Here is a 17977-nt window from a genome sequence, read left to right as displayed (position 1 = left end):
CTCAGAGCTAGGGATGTTTGTCTGTTCTTGAGATGAAATGCACATGTCAGTGTTTTAGATGGGTTGGGGATCAGCTGGTTTTCCCTGTAATAGGCAGTAAGAGCACCTAGAGCTTCGGAGAGCTTCTGTTCTACCATCCCAAAGCTCCCTGCTTGAGCAGTAATGGCACGATCATCAGCATAGATGAAACTTTCTGTCCCTTCTGTTGAACATGGATGGAGCAAGCACGCTCCTCTGAGGCAGGCTGTTCTTCTGTTTCCGCCATCTGCTTCTCTGACCCTGGAACTCAACAAAGAAGCTCCTGTTTTGTAGCAGGTTTCCTATGAGGCGGGTGAGGTGGTAAACCTTTGTGATATTATACATTTTTCTCAGGAGGAGGCGGTGGTTCACAGCATCATAAGCTGCTGACAGGTCTATGAAGGCAGCTCCTGTGATCTGCTGCCTTTCAAAGCCATCTTCTATGTGCTGAGTCAGGTTCAGCACTTGCGATGTGCAGCTTTTGCCTTTTCTGAAGCCAGCTTGCTGTGGGATCAGACAGGGGTCTATATTTTCCATAATTCTATGCAAAATAAGTCTCTCCAGAACTTTGTAGAGGTGGCACGACAGGGAGATTGGTCTGTAGATTTTTGGGTCATTATGGTCTTTGCCTGACTTCAAGATGGCGATGACTCTTGCTTTCCTCCAGATTTTGGGGATCTGACAGGATGCAGTGCAGTTGTTCATCAGCTTCATTATTATTATTATTATTATTATTATGTTGTTGTTGTTGTTGTTCATTCGTCCAGTCGTCTCCGACTCTTTGTGACCTCATGGACCAGCCCACGCCAGAGCTCCCTGTCGGCTGTCACCACCCCCAGCTCCTTCAAGGTCAGTCCAGTCGGCCGTCACCACCCCCAGCTCCTTCAAGGTCAGTCCAGTCACTTCAAGGAGGGGCCGGCCTTCTTCCTTTTACCTTCTACTTTCCTCAGTATAATTGTCTTCTCTAGGCTTTGCTGTCTTTTATTTTTATTATTTTATTTTATATTATTCTTATATTAGCATGAATGATATTAGCATTAATAATATTAATAATATTAGCATTAATAATAATATGAGGAGAGCGGGAATCGAACTCGGAACTTAAAAGAACAGAGCGAGGGGGAGGTTGGCGAGTAGAGATGCAGGCATCATCCCGCTTCCCGACGCATGCGCAGAAGCGGCGGGAAGCGGGAGCTAGCTTCGGCGGTAGAAGCGTTCGCCAACCTTGGAGGCGCAACCTGTGCGCATGCGCAGAAGCGGCGGGGAACGGGAGCGAGCTTCGGCGGTAGAAGCGTTCGCCAACCTTGGAGGCGCAACCTGTGCGCATGCGCAGAAGCGGCGGGAAGCTGGAGTTAGCTTCGGCAGTAGAAGCGTTCGCCAACCTCGGAGGTTGCGCATGCGTGTTAGGACAGGCTCCGCTTTTACGCATGCGTGTAAGCGCTCCCAATGCACGCTCAGCTTTGAACTTTTCTTTCCGGCGGCGCTTGAGGCGAGGACGGGGGAGTGCTGCGCATGCGTGCGCGTGGCTGGTTCCAATTGGACGGGCCCACTGGGGAGGGAAAAGAGGGGAGTTTTGGGACGGCCCCGCGAAAGGGAGGGTTGGTCTAGGCCGGGCATGCGCAGTTCCCCCGGCTTGGCAGTTGCTCAGATCGCACCAGCTCCGCGCCCGCGCTGGGTGTGTGAGGCGGCGGGAGGAAGGCCGAGGGCGAACATGGCGGACGGGAGCGGCGCCGGGGCGGCCTCGTCGTCGCTGAAGGGGCTTCGCGAGCAGATGGGTGAGGCCTTGAGCAGGGGCTCGTTCTTTGAGGGAGGAAGAGGAAGAAGAAGAATAGCCATGATAGAGCTTCCCATTTTGAGGGGGAAAGTGGCTGACAGCAGGCATCATCATAGTAGTAATCAGAGCACCAATGAGAGGAATGGGAACATCTATGATAGTGGTCGTGGTATAAGAATAAGAGTAATAGGAGCTTCTCTAATAGGAGTAATCTCAAGAATAGCAACAATCAGAGCAGCTATAATCTATCTATCTATATATACATATATAAATGCTCTGTGCATAATGAGTTCCTTAAAAACAAAAGAACCAATGAACGAAATCACACCAAATTTGGCAACAAAACGTCTCACAACACAAGGAGTGACCATCACTTTAAAAATTATGATTTTGTCATTTGGGAGTTGTAGTTGCTGGGATTTATAGTTCACCTACAATCAAAGAGCGTTCTGAACTTCACCAGTGATGGAATTGAACCAAACTTGGCACACAGGCCTCCCATGATCAACAGAACACACTGGAAGGCTTTATTGGGCATTGACGTTGAGTTTTGGAGTTGTAGTTCACCTACATCCAGAGAGCATTCGACTCAAACAATGATGGATCTGGACCAAACTTGGAACAAATACTCAATATGCCTAAGCACTGGTAGAGTTTGGGGGCGAATCTTGGCACAAATACTCAATATGCCCAAATGTGAACACTGGTGGAGTTTGGGGAAAACAGACCTTGACATATGGGAGTTGTAGTTGCTGGAATTTATAGTTCACCTACAAACAAAGAGCATTCTGAACTCCACCAATGATGGAATTGAACTAAACTTGGCACACAGAACTCCCATGACCAACAGAAAATACTGGGTTTGATGGGCAACCTTTAGGAGTTGTAGTTCACCTACATCCAGATGTAGTTCACCTACATCCAGAGACCACTGTGGACTCAAACAATGATGGATCTGGACAAAACTTGGCACAAATATTCCATATGCCCAAATATGAACACAGATGGACTTTGGGGGAAATAGACCTTGACATTTGGGGGTTGTAGTTACTGGGATTTATAGTTCACCTACAATCAAAGAGCATTCTGAACCCCACAAACAACAGAATTGCGGCAAATTTCCCACACAGAACCCCCATGACCAACAGAAAATACTTAAGCCCATCCAGTCTAATTCTCTTCACCAAGGCAAGAAAATCTAATCAAAGCCCTCCTAACAAAGAGCCATCTAGCCATAGATATAGGTAGATAGATATGATTCACACACACACACAGGTATAGTATCATAGATTTGAAAGAGACCCTTAAAGAAGGATTGTGATATGTTGCATATTCCAGAGTAGGCAAACCAGACACTCTCCACATCAACACTGACAAAGAAACAGCAAGAAATACTGTTTACCCACAAGCATTAAGAAATTACATTTATTAGAAACCATTACTTTATTTTCCAGATTAACAGACTGGGCCACAGCAACGCGTGGCAGGGGACAGCTAGTAGTCATAATAAGAATGATAGTGATAGGAGCAATACAATAGTAGTTTTCCGATTTCCACTGGAGGGGAAATCATCTATCGGACAAGATGGCAAGCTATTTAACCTCAGTAGACTGAAAGCCAAAACCAAGGTTACAACAATATCTGTTATAGAACTCCAGTATGCTGATGACAACGTCGTCTGCGCGCATTCAGTATTGTATTGTATTGTTGTTGTTGTGTTTTACTGATGTATTTGGGCTCGGCCTCTTGTAAGCCGCACCGAGTCCTTCGGGAGATGGTAGCGGGGTATAGAGGTTTATTATTATTACTATTATCCAGAAGAAGATCTACAAGCCACTCTAAACACCTTTGCAGAAGCATACGAGAAGCTCGGCCTGTTATTGAACATTGAGAAAACCAAAGTTCTCTTCCAGAAATCATCTATTGGACAGATGGCAAGCTGTTTAACCTCAGCAGACTGAAAGCCAAAACCAAGGTTACAACAACATCTGTTATAGAACTCCAGTATGTTGATGACAACGTCGTCTGTGTGCATTCAGAGGAAGACTACAAGCCACTCTAAACACCTTTGCAGAAGCATACGAGAAGCTCGGCCTGTCATTGAACATCGAGAAAACAAAAGTGCTCTTCCAGCCAATCACCAGCCAGTTCTTCTCCAATGCCAGTGATATAGCTTAATGGTGTAACATTAGAAAAGAGCAGCAACAATAATAATAGTAAGAGCAACAATGATAACCATAATAAGAGCAGCTATAGTAGTAGTAGTAACAAGAAGGATAGTAATGAATCCCCTTTGGGGTGAGAAGGGTGGCATATAAATGTTGTAAATAAATAAATAATAGGAGCAACAATAATAATAGTAGTAATAAGCAGCCATAATGATAGTAAGCAACAATGAGATGCATAATAAGAGCAGATCTTTAGGATGCAGCTTCATCCCCATCTAATTTGGATAATTTATTATTATTATTTACTTCATATCCACTAAAATAGAGTCTCAAAGCAGCTCAGGATAAACATGGCACAATACAAATTTAAAATAATGCATTACAATATTCATATAAGAACTAAAAAACTAAAATTGAACCTTTTTTATCATAGAATATTAGGAGGAGACCCCAAGGGCCACCTATTACAATCTCCATAGATAGATAATTGAATCATCGAATCCTAGAGTTGAAGACACCCCAAAGGTGATCCAACCCCTTTCTACCAGGCAAGACACAGTGAAAGCCCTCTCGACAGATGGCCATCCAACCTCTGCTTTAAAATCTCCAGAGAAGGAAACTCCACCAGACTTCCAGGCAGCATATTCCACTCTTAAACAGCTTGTATTGTCAGGAAGTTCTTCCCAGTGATTAGATGGATTTTTTACCCTGCCATTTGAATCCATTGCTCCATGTCAAAAGTATACATTTGGAGGCTTTTAACACACCCATCCCCACAATTTTCCATTATGGAAAATTTATCGCTTTCCCTAGCCACATTCTGCCTGTGTGTTTTTTTAAACTACTTATAGTCGCATCCTCTTACTTTTTGTCACTTTTCTCCAGATTTTGTCAAGTGCTAAGATCAGATTCACCTGTCTGTGTTGATTTTATTTTGTAATTATCTTCAAATATGCTTCTTTCCATTCCCCCCCCCCCTTTTGTGTATCTCCTTTTTTATTCAATTTCTCTTACCGATACAATTTATTTATTTACTAGCTGTCCCCTGCCATGCGTTGCCCAGTCTGGTGATCTGGAAAATAAAGTAATGAAAAAGTGTTGGTTTCTAATATTTGTAATTTCTTTATGCTTGTGGGTAAACAGTATTTCTTGCTGTTTCTTTGTCAGTGTTGATGTGGAGAGTGTCTGGTTTGCCCACCCTGGAACATGTGAGATATCATTGTCCTTCTTTAAGGGTCCCTTTCAAATCTGTGTATATATGAATCATATCTATCTATCTATCTAATCTATGGCTGGATGGCTCTTTTGTCAGGAGGACTTTGATTATGTTTTCTTGCCCTGATGAAGGGAATTGGATTTGATGACCTTAAGTATTTTCTGTTGGTCATGGGGGTTCTATGTGGAAAGTTTGCCCTGATTCTGTCGTTCGTGGGGTTCAGAATGCTCTTTGATTGTAGGTAAACTGTGAATCCCAGTGACTACAACTCCCAAATGTCAAGGTATCTTTCCCCCAAACTCCATCTGTGTTCATATTTGGGCGTATTGAGTGCTTGTGCCAAGTTTGGTCCAGATCCATCATTGTTTGAGTCCACAGTGCTCTCTGGATGCAGATGAACTACAACTCCAAAACTCAAGGTCAATGCCCACCAAACCCTTCCAGTATCTTCTGTTGGTCATGGGAGTTTCGTGTGCCAAGTTTGGTTCAATTCCATCATTGGTGGAGTTCAGAATACTCTTTGATTGTAAGTAAACTATAAATCCCAGCAATTACAATTCCAAAATGACAAAATCATAATTTTTTGAGTGATGGTCACTCCTTGTGTTGTGAGACGTTTTGTTGCCAAATTTGGTGTGATTTCATTCATTGGTTCTTTTGTTTTTAAGGTACTCATTATGCACAGAGCATATAGATAGATAGATAGATAGATAGATAGATAGATAGATAGATTGCCTTTCTTTCCATGCCTAGTACACACCCCTTTTTGTCATGTCCTGCCAGGAGTGCTTCTCCTTCCCAGAACCAAATTCTCGACTTTTACGTTTATTTGTGTAGCATTCATTTATGTGTCCTCTTCCTTACTATCCCTTCCTTGCTCCCATTTTTTCCTCTTATGGTGGGCCAGAGTAGGATTGCTGGGCTGCGAGGAAGGGGATCTCATTTATCCAACCTTCGCTCATCCAACATTCTGTATTATCCAGCGCAGTCTGCCTCCCATCGGCATCCACAGCTGTTTCAATACATTGCAATGTTTTGGTGCTAAATTCGTAATTACTACATAACTTCACAGTGTATTGGCCTGCTTTTTTCTGTCGATTTGTTGTATTTATTTATTTATCATGTCAGGAGCAACCAGACATTTACAAACAAACAGACAGACAAAACACAAAGTTTGCAAGCTTAGTAGTTGATTAAATGTCCTTTGACCAGTATCTGGCCACTTGGAGTGCCTCTGGTGCTGCCGCAAGGAGGTCCTCCATTGTGCATGTGGCGGGGCTCAGGTTGCATCACAGCAGGTGGTCAGTGGTTTGCTCCTCTCCACACTCGCATGTCGTGGATTCCACTTTGTAGCCCAATTTCTTGAGGTTGGCTCTGCATCTCGTGGTGCCAGAGCACAGTCTGTTCAGCGCCTTCCAAGTCGCCCGGTTTTCTGTGTGCCCAGGGGGGAGTCTCTCATTTGATATCAGCTATTGATTGATTGAGGTTCTGGGTTTGAGCCTGCCATTTTTGGACTCTCTCTTGCTGGGGTGTTCCCAAACAAGTGATGAGCTGGAGATGTCTCTGCCTTGGTCCTTTCACTATTGGCTGCTACTTCCCGGCGGATGTCAGGTGGTGAAATACCAGCTAGACAGTGTAATTTCTCCAGTGGTGTAGGGCGCAGACACCCCGTGATAATGCGGCATGTCTCATTAAGAGCCACATCCACTGTTTTTGCGTGGTGAGATGTGTTCCACATTGGGCATGCATACTCAGCAGCAGAGTAGCATAGCGCAAGGGCAGATGTCTTCACTGTGTCTGGTTGTGATCCCCAGGTTGTGCCAGTCATCTTTCGTATGATATTGTTTCTAGCACTCACTTTTTGCTTGATGTTCAGGCAGTGCTTCTTGTAGGTCAGAGAATGGTCCAGAGTGACTCCCAGGTATTTGGGTGCACTGCAATGCTCCAGTGGGATTCCTTCCCAGGTAATCCTCAGAGTTCAGGATGCTTGTCTGTTTTTAAGGTGAAAAGCACATGTCTCTAGATGGATTAGGGTTCAGCTGGTTTTCCCTGTAATAGGTGGTAAGGGCACCTAGAGCTTCGTAGAGCTTCTGTTCAACCATCTCAAAGCTCCCTGCTTGAGTGGTAATGGCACAATCATCAGCATAGATGAAGCTCTCTGTCCTTTCTGGCAGTGGCTGGTCATTTGTGTCAATGTTGAACATGGATGGAGCAAGCATGCTCCCCTGAGTCAGGCCGTTCTTCTGTTTCCGCCATCTGCTTCTCTGGCCCTGGAACTCAACAAAAAGGCTCCTGTTTTGTAGCAAGTTTCCTATGAGGTGGGTGATATGGTAGTCCTTTGTGATATTATACATTTTTCTCAGCAGGAGGCGGAGGTTTACAGTATCATAAGCTGCTGGCAGGTCTATGAAGACAGCTCCTGTGGTCTGCTGCCTTTCAAAGCCATCTATGTGCTGAGTCAGGTTCAGCACTTGCAATGTGCAGCTTTTGCCTTTCCTGAAGCCAGCTTGCTGTGGAATCAGACATGGGCCTATTTTTTCCATAATTCTATGCAAAGTAAGTCCCTCCAGAACTTTGTAGAGGTGGCACGACAGGGAGATTGGTCTATAGCTTTTTGGATCGTTACGGTCTTTGCCTGGCTTCAAAATGGCTATGACTCTTGCTTTCCTCCAGATTTTGGGGATCTGACAGGATGCAGTGCAGTTGTTCATCAGCTCCAGCAGCCAGCGCCTTGCTTTTGGGCCAAAGTTCTTGATTTGTTCCATCCGTAGATCATCCAGGCCAGCTGCTTTGCCATTTTTACATTTATTGAGAGCCATGTCCAATTCAGTAAATGTTGTAAAACATGATGTTTCGGTGCTTAATTTGTAAAATCATAACGTAATTTGATGTTTAATAAGATTTACCTTAATCCCTCCTCATTATCCAACATTTTCACTTATCTAACATTCTGTCGGCCCGTTTATGTAGGATAAGCGAAACTCTACTGTATTGTTTTTAGTTACATCTGAATATGATCTTCATTTGTTTTTGTATTTGGATGCAAGAGACTGATTAGCTGATGTAGAAGAAACATGAACAGTTTGTGTCTCAATCAAAGAAATAAAAGACGGATATAGAATATAATAATCATAACAACTAGCCTTGGATATAGAAACCAGCATCTTCTTTATTGTGTTCCAGTTGCCTCTTTTTTCTCCTCCTTTTTTCTCTATTATTACTGTAAAAACTTTGGATTTATACATAGACGCACCCACGCAGCAACTTCCTTTATTTAATCCCTTCTGATCACAATCTTTCTTTACTTAAATTCCTTGTCCAACTTAGTCATTTTGGATGGTTCTTTTCCCCCTCTTACCTGGATAGTTCCTTAGTTGAATATTCATAACCCTGCCAAGCCAGTATATTTGGGTTTGGACTCTGTTTTTATTCTCTCCTTCATTTTGTCATCCTGTTTCAAGTACCGTATATACTCGAGTATAAGCCGACCCGAATATAAGCCGAGACACCTAATTTGACCTCAAAAAACTAGGAAAACGTATTGACTCGAGTATAAGCCGAGGGTGGGAAATGCAGCTGCAAATGGTAAATTTCAAAATAAAAATAGATACCAATAAAATTACATTAAAATAAAGCTGTAATCTATATAAATAAAAATGTAATGTTCGTTTGTGGGATTAACAGAACTCAAAAACCACTGGATGAATTGACACCAAATTTGGACACGATATACCTAACAACCCAATGTATGTCCTTCACTAAAAAAATTGATTTTGTCATTTGGGAGTTGTAATTCTTGGGATTTATAGTTCACCAACAACCAAAGAGCATTCTGAACTCTACCAACGATGGAAGTGAACCAAACTTGGCACACAGTTCTCCCATGACCAACAGAAAATACTGGAAGGGTTTGGCGGGCAGTGTCCTTTGGTTTTGGAGTTGTAGTTCATCTACATCCACAGATCACTGTGCACTCAAACAATGATGAATCTGGACCAAACTCTACATGAATACTCGATATGCCCAAATGTTAACACTGGTGGAGTTTGAGGAAAATAGAATCTTGACATTTGGGAGTCGTAGTTGCTATGATTTGTAGTTCACCTACAATCACAGAGCATTCTGAACCTCACCAATGATAGAATTGGGCGAAATCTCCCACACTGAACTCCCATGTGGGCCACAGCAACGCGTGGCAGGGGGCGACTGGTTTAAAATAAGACTTTCCAATTCTGATTAAACCATCATTCTAACCTTCTTCAATGTAAATGTGCTTATGTATCTTTCCAATAATAATAGAGTAAAATAATAAATATAATAACAATACTAAGTAGAGTAAAATAATAAAATGTAATAATAGAGTAAAATAAAAAAATATAATAACAATACTAAGTAGAGTAAAATAATAAAATGTAATAATAGAGTAAAATATTAACTATAATAAACAATAACAATAGAGCATAATAATAAATAGAGTAAAATAATAAATGTAATAAAATAATAATAGAGTAAAATAATAATAATAATAAATCTAATAAAATAATACTAATTACAGAGTAAAATAATAAATAACATTTCCTCGATTATAAGCCGAGGGGGGCCTTTTCAGCCTTAAAAAGGGGCTGAAAAACTAGGGTTATACTCATGTATATACAGTAAATCTTCCTTTAAGAAAAATCTTTTTTTTTAATTCATTCATGCACATCTGCCATCCCTCTTTGTAGTTTTCTTGCCCTCCGCTACTTGCTTTCTGTCATTTTTCTTGTCTCAAGGGCTCACCCAAATCTAGGCTCAGCTTCATTTTTCCCCGTTTCCATTAGTAGTAATAGATTTAATCATAGTTTTGTTTTGTTCTTTGTGTTTCAAGTTCTCTCCATCATACCAAATTTTTAAAAATCCCTGAAAAGCCCCCTGCATTCGAAATCATAGGCTGAGTTCTCTATTAAAGGTTTTTTTCCCCAGCTGCAGTTAAGCTAATTGAAAATCTATACACGTCTCTCTCCTTTGTCCTGCACACCCCAAAAAACCTTTACTCTGCAGATCTCTCGGAACTGCTTCCTCTCTCCAAGGTCTGGTTTCCATAGAAAATTGAAGCATTGTGCTGAGGCTTAGTTGTTCTATGTCTCTCTAATATCTTTCTTAAAAAAACCACATGTGATCTCTTCCTTGTTAGACAGAGCTCTGCTTGAGATTTTTATGTTTACACCCATTTAATATCTACCTCCTCTTGTGATTTCTTAACAAGTTGGCTCCTGATGGGTTTGCCAGCTTCCTTTTTTGTAATTGGCGTGTTTATTTTGTTGATGTGTCATCTCACTTTGGCTGTGATGCACAACAATTTGGCAACAATATTTAATGAAGGAGATGGCAATCTGAAGTTTTAGATTCAGTATACAGAGATGTGAAAGCCGACTTACTTACTCAGGCGATCCCTCGTTGGCCGAGTAGGATAGTCTTCCAGGATCAGAATTCTTGTGAGTCTGTAGGTGGCTGTGGAGCCTATTCTTGAGCTGCATCTTCTCCCACAGTGAGGGCATTGGTTTCCAGGTGGAAGGCGGTCCCGATCGGGGTTGGCTTGACGCGCCTTCCTCTTGGCACGTTTCTTTCACCCTCCATTCGCATCTCTTCAAATTCTGCAGCACTGCTGGTCACAGCTGACCTCCAGCTGGAGCGCTCAAGGGCCAGGGCTTCCCACTTCTCAGTGTCTATGCCAGAGTTTTTAAGGTTGGCTTTGAGCCCATCTTTCAATCTCTTTTCCTATCCACCTACATTCCATTTTCGATTATTGAGTTCGAAGTAGAGCAACTGCTTTGGGATACGGTGGTCGGGCATCTGAACAACATGGCCGGTCCAGCGGAGTTGATGGCGGAGGACCATCACTTCAATGCTGGTGGTCTTTGCTTCTTCCAGCACGCTGACGTATCCACCTGTCTTTCCAAGAGATTTGCAGGATTTTCTGGAGGCAGCGCTGATGGAATCATTCCAGGAGTTGCATGTGACGTCTGTAGACAGTCCACTTCTCGCAGGCGTTTAGCAGGGTTGGGAGGACAATAGCTTTATAAACAAGCACCTTGGTATCCCTACAGATGTCCCAGTCCTCAAACACTCTCTGCTTCATTCTGGAAAATGCTGTGCTCGCAGAGCTTAGGTGGTGTTGTATTTCGGTGTCGATGTTGACTTTGGTAGAGAGGCGACTGCCAAGGTAGCGGAAATGGTCAACATTTTCTAATGTTACACCATTAAGTTGTATCTCTGGCTTTGGGGAGGGGTTGGCTGGTGACTGCTGGAAGAGCACTTTGGTTTTCTCGATGTTCAATGACAGGCCGAGCTTCTCGTATGCTTCTGCGAAGGAGTTTAGAGTGGCTTGTAGATCTTCTTCTGAATGTGCACAGACGACGTTGTCATCAACATACTGGAGGTCTATAACAGATGTTGTTGTAACCTTGGTTTTCAAGCAGGCTTTCAGTCTGCTGAGGTTAAACAGCTTGTCATTCGTCCGATGGATGATTTCCACTCGGTTGGGAAGCTTCCCATCAACAAGGTGAAGTATCATAGCAATGAAGATGGAGAATAGAGTTGGGGCAATAACACATCCCTGTTTGACACCTGATTCCACCTTGAATGGGTCACTTTGGGAACCACTGCTGTCCAGGACTGTTGTCATCATGGAGGAACCGCAGGGCACCAAATTTTTTGGAGGATGGCCCAGAGAGCGGCTGCGATTCACTGTGTTGAATGCCTTTGAAAGCGGCCCAGAAATTCCAACTGGTCCAACGGGCGGGGGCCAGGTTGTTAACTGGTGCTCCATACAGGGAGTGGTCAACCCTCCTGTTAAAGGAGCTCCATTGGTTGCCGTTCAGCCCCCCCCCCCCCCCCGGCCTCTGGAATACCCTCCACAAAGATATTAGACAGCCCCACGTAGAGCGCATTACAGTAGTCCAATCTGGAGGTGACCAAGGCATGGACCACCCTGACCAGATCCACCTTCACGAGGTACGGTCACAGTTGGCGCACGAGTCTTAATTGTGCAAAGGCCCTCCCAGCCACAGCCAATGCCTGAACTTCAAGCGTAAGTGATGAGTCCAGGAGGACACCCAGGCTGCGGACCTGTGACTTCAGGGGGAGTGTAACCCCATCCAGCACAGGTTGCCACCCTATACCACCATTCCAGTTTACGATTGACCAGAAGGACCTCTGTATTGTCAGGATTAATCTTCAGCTTGTTTATTTATTTATTTATTTATTTACTTTGCTTCTATACCGCTGTATCTCAAGCCCGAAGGCGACTCACGGCGGTTCACAAACAGTAAAAACAGTAGAAACAGCAGTGGTTCCATACAACATATAACAATTGACTTAACACATTATCCATAAATTACCAATAAGCAATTACAATGCACAATTATTACGAAAAACAACCGTACCCAATCTTCTCATCATCCAAGCGTAGTCCAGGTTCGTCGTCCATTGTTCCATTCCTATGTTCCATTACCAGATTGTACTAAATTACTCAAACGCCTGCACAAACATCCAGGTCTTCACCTTTTTGCGGAATACCATTAGAGATGGTGCTAGTCTAATGTCCGTAGGAAGGGCGTTCCACAGCCGAGGAGCCACCACCGAGAAGGCCCTATCTCTCGTCCCCGCCAGCTTGTTCATCCTCATCCAGAAAGCCACAGCGGCCAGGCACTCGTCCAGCACTCGAGGGGCTTCCTTGGAAGTAGATCAATAGGTACCGCTTCTGCGGGAAGGTAACGGCGCTCCATACAGTCATGCCGGCCACATGACCTTGGAGGCATCTACGGACAATGTCGACTCCTCAGCTTAGAAATGGAGATGAGCATCACCTCCCAGAGTCGGTCACAACTAGACTTAATCTCAAGGGAAACTTTTACCTTAAGTACAGTAATTAATCTAGAACCCATCCACATCAATATGTAGGATCGGTTGGTTCTTGTGAAGAAAACAAGATACCAAATTTCAGTGATATTGAGAAGATTCTTCTGCTTCTAGTAGAGGTTTGGTTTGTGTTTGGTGAACTGAGCAATGGTATGGATTGTACCACAGTAATCTGGAAATCTAGACTGTTGGATCTGTATTTTATTGTGGAGTCCCTCCCACAGACTGCTGGTCCTCATCCTTGCATTGTGGCTTCTTCCTGTTTCTTTGCTTTACAGGGTGTTGTCTTGTAGTATTGTATCAATTTGAAGCTAAACAAAACAAGTTCTCTGCTGTCTTGCAGTGCTGCTGGAATTTGTGCAAGACTATAACAAAAGGTCGCTTTCAAAACCAAAGTCCCATGTTGTTACATGCGATATCACCATTCATTGTATGGATGGGATTGTAGTCGATAGAGCTCAGAACTGCAAAATGCACTTGTGTAATATCTTTAAATTATAACATACTAGCCATCCCCTGCCATGCGTTGCTGTGGCCCAGTCTGTTAATCTGGAAAATAAAGTAATGAGAAAGTGTTGGTTTCTAATATTTGTAATTTCTTTCTGCTTGTGAGTAAACAGTATTTCTTGCTGTTTCTTTGTCAGTGTTGATGTGGAGAGTGTCTGGTTTGCCCACCCTGGAACATGCTAGATATCATTGTCCTTCTTTAAGGGTCCCTTTCAAATCTATGTTACTATATCTGTGTGTGAATCATATCTGTCTATCTATCTATCTATAGCTGGATAGCTCTTTGTCAGGAGGACTTTGATTACACTTTCTTGCCCTGATGAAGGGAGTTGGATTGGATGGCCTTAAGTATTTTCTGTTGGTCATGGGAGTTTTGTGTGGGAAGTTTGGCCCAATTCTGTCGTTCGTGGGGTTCAGAATGCTCTTTGATTGTAGGTGAACTGTGAATCCCAGTGACTACAACTCCCAAATGTCAAGGTCTATTTCCCCCAAACTCCATCTGTGTTCATATTTGGGCGTATTGAGTGCTTGTGCCAAGTTTGGTGCAGATCCATCATTGTTTGAGTCCTCCGTGCTCTCTGGATGAAGGTGAACTACAACTCCCAAACTCAGGGTCAATGCCTGCCAAACCCTTCCAGTATTTTGTGTTGTTCGTGGGAGTTCTGTGGGCCAAGTTTGGTTCACACGTTGCTGTGGCCCACATGGGGGTTCTGTGTGGGAGGTTTGGCCCAATTCTATCGTTGGTGGGATTCAAAATGCTCTGTGATTGTAGGTGAACTATGAAACCCAACAACTACAACTCCCAAATGACAAAATCATAATTTTTCGAGTGATGGTCACTCCCTGTGTTGTGAGATGTTTTGTTGCCAAATTTGGTGTGATTTCGTTCATCGGTTCTTCATACAATACAATATACCCAGAGTGATAATTAGAGTGGTCTTCATTAAATATGTGTAGCATATTTAATGGCCTGCCTTAGGGGAATGTGCTTGCTTCATCAATGTTCAACATTTACACAAATGATCACCCACTGCCAGAAGGGACGGGGCGTTTCATCTACGCTGACGATAGTGCAATCACTGCTCAAGCAGGGAGCTTTGAGATGGTTGAACAGAAGCTCTCCGAAGTGTGCTCTTACTGCCTATTATGGGGAAAACCAGCTGATTCCTAATCCATCTAAAACACAGATATGTGCTTTTCATCTTAAAAACAGACAAGCATCTTGAGCTCTGAGGATTACCTGGGGAGGAATCCCATTGGAACATTGCAGCACACCCAAACACCTGGAAATCACTCTGGACCATGCTCTGATTTCTAAGAAGCACTGCTTAAATATCAAGCAAAAAGTGGGTGCTAGAAATAATATTATACAAAAGCAGACTGGCATAACCTGGGGATCACAGCCAGGTACAGGGAAGACATCTATCCTTGCATTTTGCTACTCTGCTGATGAATATGTATGCCCAATGTGGAACACATCTCACCACCTTAAAACAGTGGATGTGGCTCATTTGGGATTTGTAGTTACTGGAATTTATAGTTCACCTACAATCAAAGAACATTCTGAACCCCACCAACGATGGAATTGAACCAAACTTGGCACACAGTTCTCCCATGACCAACAGAAAATACTGGAAGGTTTGGTGGGCAGTGTACTTTGGTTTTGGAGTTGTAGTTCACCTACATCCAGAGAGCACTGTGGACTCAAACAATGATGGGTGTGGACCAAACTCTACACAAATACTCAATATGCCCAAATATGAACACTGGTGGAGTTTGGGGAAAATAGAATCTTGACATTTGGGAGTTGTAGTTCCTAGGATTTATAGTTCACCTACAGTCAAAGAGCATTCTGAACCCCACCAACGATAGAATTGTGCCAAACCTCCCACACAGAACCCCCATGTGGGCCACAGCACCACTTGGCAGGGGACGGCTAGTGTGTGTGTGTCTGTCTGTCTGTCTGTCTGTCTGTCTATCTATCTATCTATCTATATATATATATATATATATACACACACACATGAATGAATGATTGACAGGTCCACAAGTTGGAAGACACAACAGCAAACTCCTAGGTGTGATTTCAGATGGTTAAATTAGTACGTATATGACATTGTCAGGTATTACCTCTCGAAAGCCGTGTCTTATAATTTGCAAAGGGAATGCGAAATGACTTTTTCTTCCAAAAGGCAAAAGTAGTTTCTTTTCTCTCTCCGCTGTCTGTAATTTGTCATTGATGCTGCCTTTCTTGTGCTCAGAATGACTGCTAGATAGTGAAGCAATTGATATTTAACACTATGCTGGTGTTGGGGAAACTGTGAACCTTCTCAAATAATTACCCCTGCAAAATAGAAGCAGAAATTGCTAGTGTGAACTTCAACAGGATAAGAGAAATATTGAAAACCCGCTCCTAAAGGGAAAGGAGGATTGGGGGTTAAAACGCAATAGCAGTTTCCCCCCCACTTACATACCACATAATAGAGGCCTTGTTGTATTTGCAGAGAAAGACTTTAATTTGTGATTTCAGAGCTTGACTGGAGTCTGTTGTGATTTGCAGTGCTAGGCCCTATTGTTGGGTGGCGGGTTTGTAGACAGGGAATCTGCTCTATTCAACAATGGTAGGGCAGCTTACTCAAGGATAAACAACACATAAGAGAGAGACGCTTTCACCAGGTGGAAGATACTTTCTTCCCCTTTAGGTTTGCTGGGGAGGAAGCCAGTCCACATCCATATCCCGAGGACAGGGAAGTAAAACAAAGGAATGTGAAAAGGGGAACATAATGCCTGAGCACAGGAAAGTGAGAGAGGCCATGAAAACAGGAAAAGATCATTATATTTTAGCATAAAGAAGTAATGTATATGCACAGCATGTTGTTGTTGTTCATTCGTTCAGTCGTTTCCGACTCTTCGTGACCTCATGGACCAGCCCACGCCAGAGCTCCCTGTCGGCCGTCACCACCCCCAGCTCCTTCAAGGTCAACCCAGTCACTTCAAGGATCCCATCCATCCATTTTGCCCTTGGCCCCTCTTCCTTTTTCCTTCCATTTTCCCCAGCATAATTGTCTTCGCTAAGCTTTCTTTTCTTCTCATGATGTGGCCAAAGTACTTAATCTTGTATTGTCGAAGGCTTTCATGGCTGGAATCACTCAGTTCTTGTGGGTTTTTTCGGGCTATATGGCCATGTTCTAGAGGCATTTCTCCTGACGTTTCGCCTGCATCTATGGCAAGCATCCTCAGAGGTGAGGTCTTGCCTCTACTATTCTTCCCTCCAATGAGTAGTCGGGCTTTATTTCCTGAAGTATGGACTGGTTGGATCTTCTCACGGTCCAAGGCACTCTCAGAACTTTCCTCCAACTTACTTACTTACTGACTTAGGCGATCCCTTGTTGGACGAGTAAGATGTTCTTCCTTGATGACTATTTTTGTGGGTTTGTAAGTGGCTGTGGAGCGCTATTCTTGATCCGCATCTTCCACAGTGAAGGCATTGGTTTCCAGGTGGAAGGCGATCCTGGTCGGGGTTGGCTTGACGTGTCTTCCTCCTGGCACGTTTCTCTCTTTCACCCTGCACTCGTGCCTCCTTTAATTCTGCAGCACTGCTGGTCACAGCTGACCTCCAGCTGGAGCGCTCAAGGGCCAGGACTTCCCAGTTCTCAGTGTCTATGCCAGAGTTTTTAAGGTTGGCTTTGATGCCATCTTTAAATCTCTTTTCCTGACCACCAACATTCCGTTTTCCGTTCTTAAGTTCAGAGTAGAGCAACTGCTTTGGGAGACGGTGGTCAGGCATCCGGACAACGTGGCCGGTCCAGCGGACTTGATGGCAGAGAACCATCGCTTCAATGCTGGTGGTCTTTGCTTCTTCCAGCACGCTGACGTTTGTCTGCTTGTCTTCCCAAGATATTTGCAGGATTTTCCGGAGACAGCGCTGATGGAATCGTTCCAGGAGTTGCATGTGACGTCTGTAGACAGTCCACGTTTTGCAGGCATATAGCAGGGTTGGGAGGACAATAGCTTTATAGACAAGCACCTTGGTATCCCTACGGATGTCCCAACACCACAGTTCAAAAGCCTCTCTCTTCCTTCGCTCAGCCTTCCCTATGGTCCAGCTCTCACATCCCTAGGTGACTATGGGGAATACCATTGCTTTGACTACGCAGATCTTCGTTGCCAGTGTGATGTCTCTCCTCTTCACTCTTTTATCAAGATTGAACATTGCTCTCCTCCCAAGAAGTAAGCGTCTACTGATTGCCTGGCTGCAGTCTGCGTCTGTAGTCATCCTTGCGCCTAGAAATACAAAGTCTGTCATGGCCTCCACATCTTCTTCCTCTATTTGCCAGTTCTCAATCAGTCTGGTTGCCATCATCTTGTTTTTTATATATTTAACTGCAACCCAGC

The 17977-nt window shown here is 43.6% G+C and overlaps 1 protein-coding gene across 1 annotated transcript in view; it reads left to right on the top strand.

The window, feature by feature from the left end:
* Nucleotides 1-1618: 1618 nt before the first annotated feature.
* The window catches only part of MAP7D3 (MAP7 domain containing 3), a 93274-nt gene continuing 76915 nt past the window's right edge, over nucleotides 1619-17977 (top strand). The window contains exon 1 of the mRNA XM_060756039.2: nucleotides 1619-1793. Coding sequence (XP_060612022.2) covers nucleotides 1634-1793 — 160 coding nt within the window. The 5' untranslated portion in view covers nucleotides 1619-1633. The remainder of the gene's footprint in view (nucleotides 1794-17977) is intronic.

The sequence above is a fragment of the Anolis sagrei genome, chromosome 10 (genome assembly GCF_037176765.1).
Source record: "Anolis sagrei isolate rAnoSag1 chromosome 10, rAnoSag1.mat, whole genome shotgun sequence".
NCBI lineage: Eukaryota > Metazoa > Chordata > Lepidosauria > Squamata > Dactyloidae > Anolis > Anolis sagrei.
The sequence above is the reverse complement of the archived record's forward strand: the minus strand, read 5'-3'. Positions and strand labels throughout refer to the sequence as shown.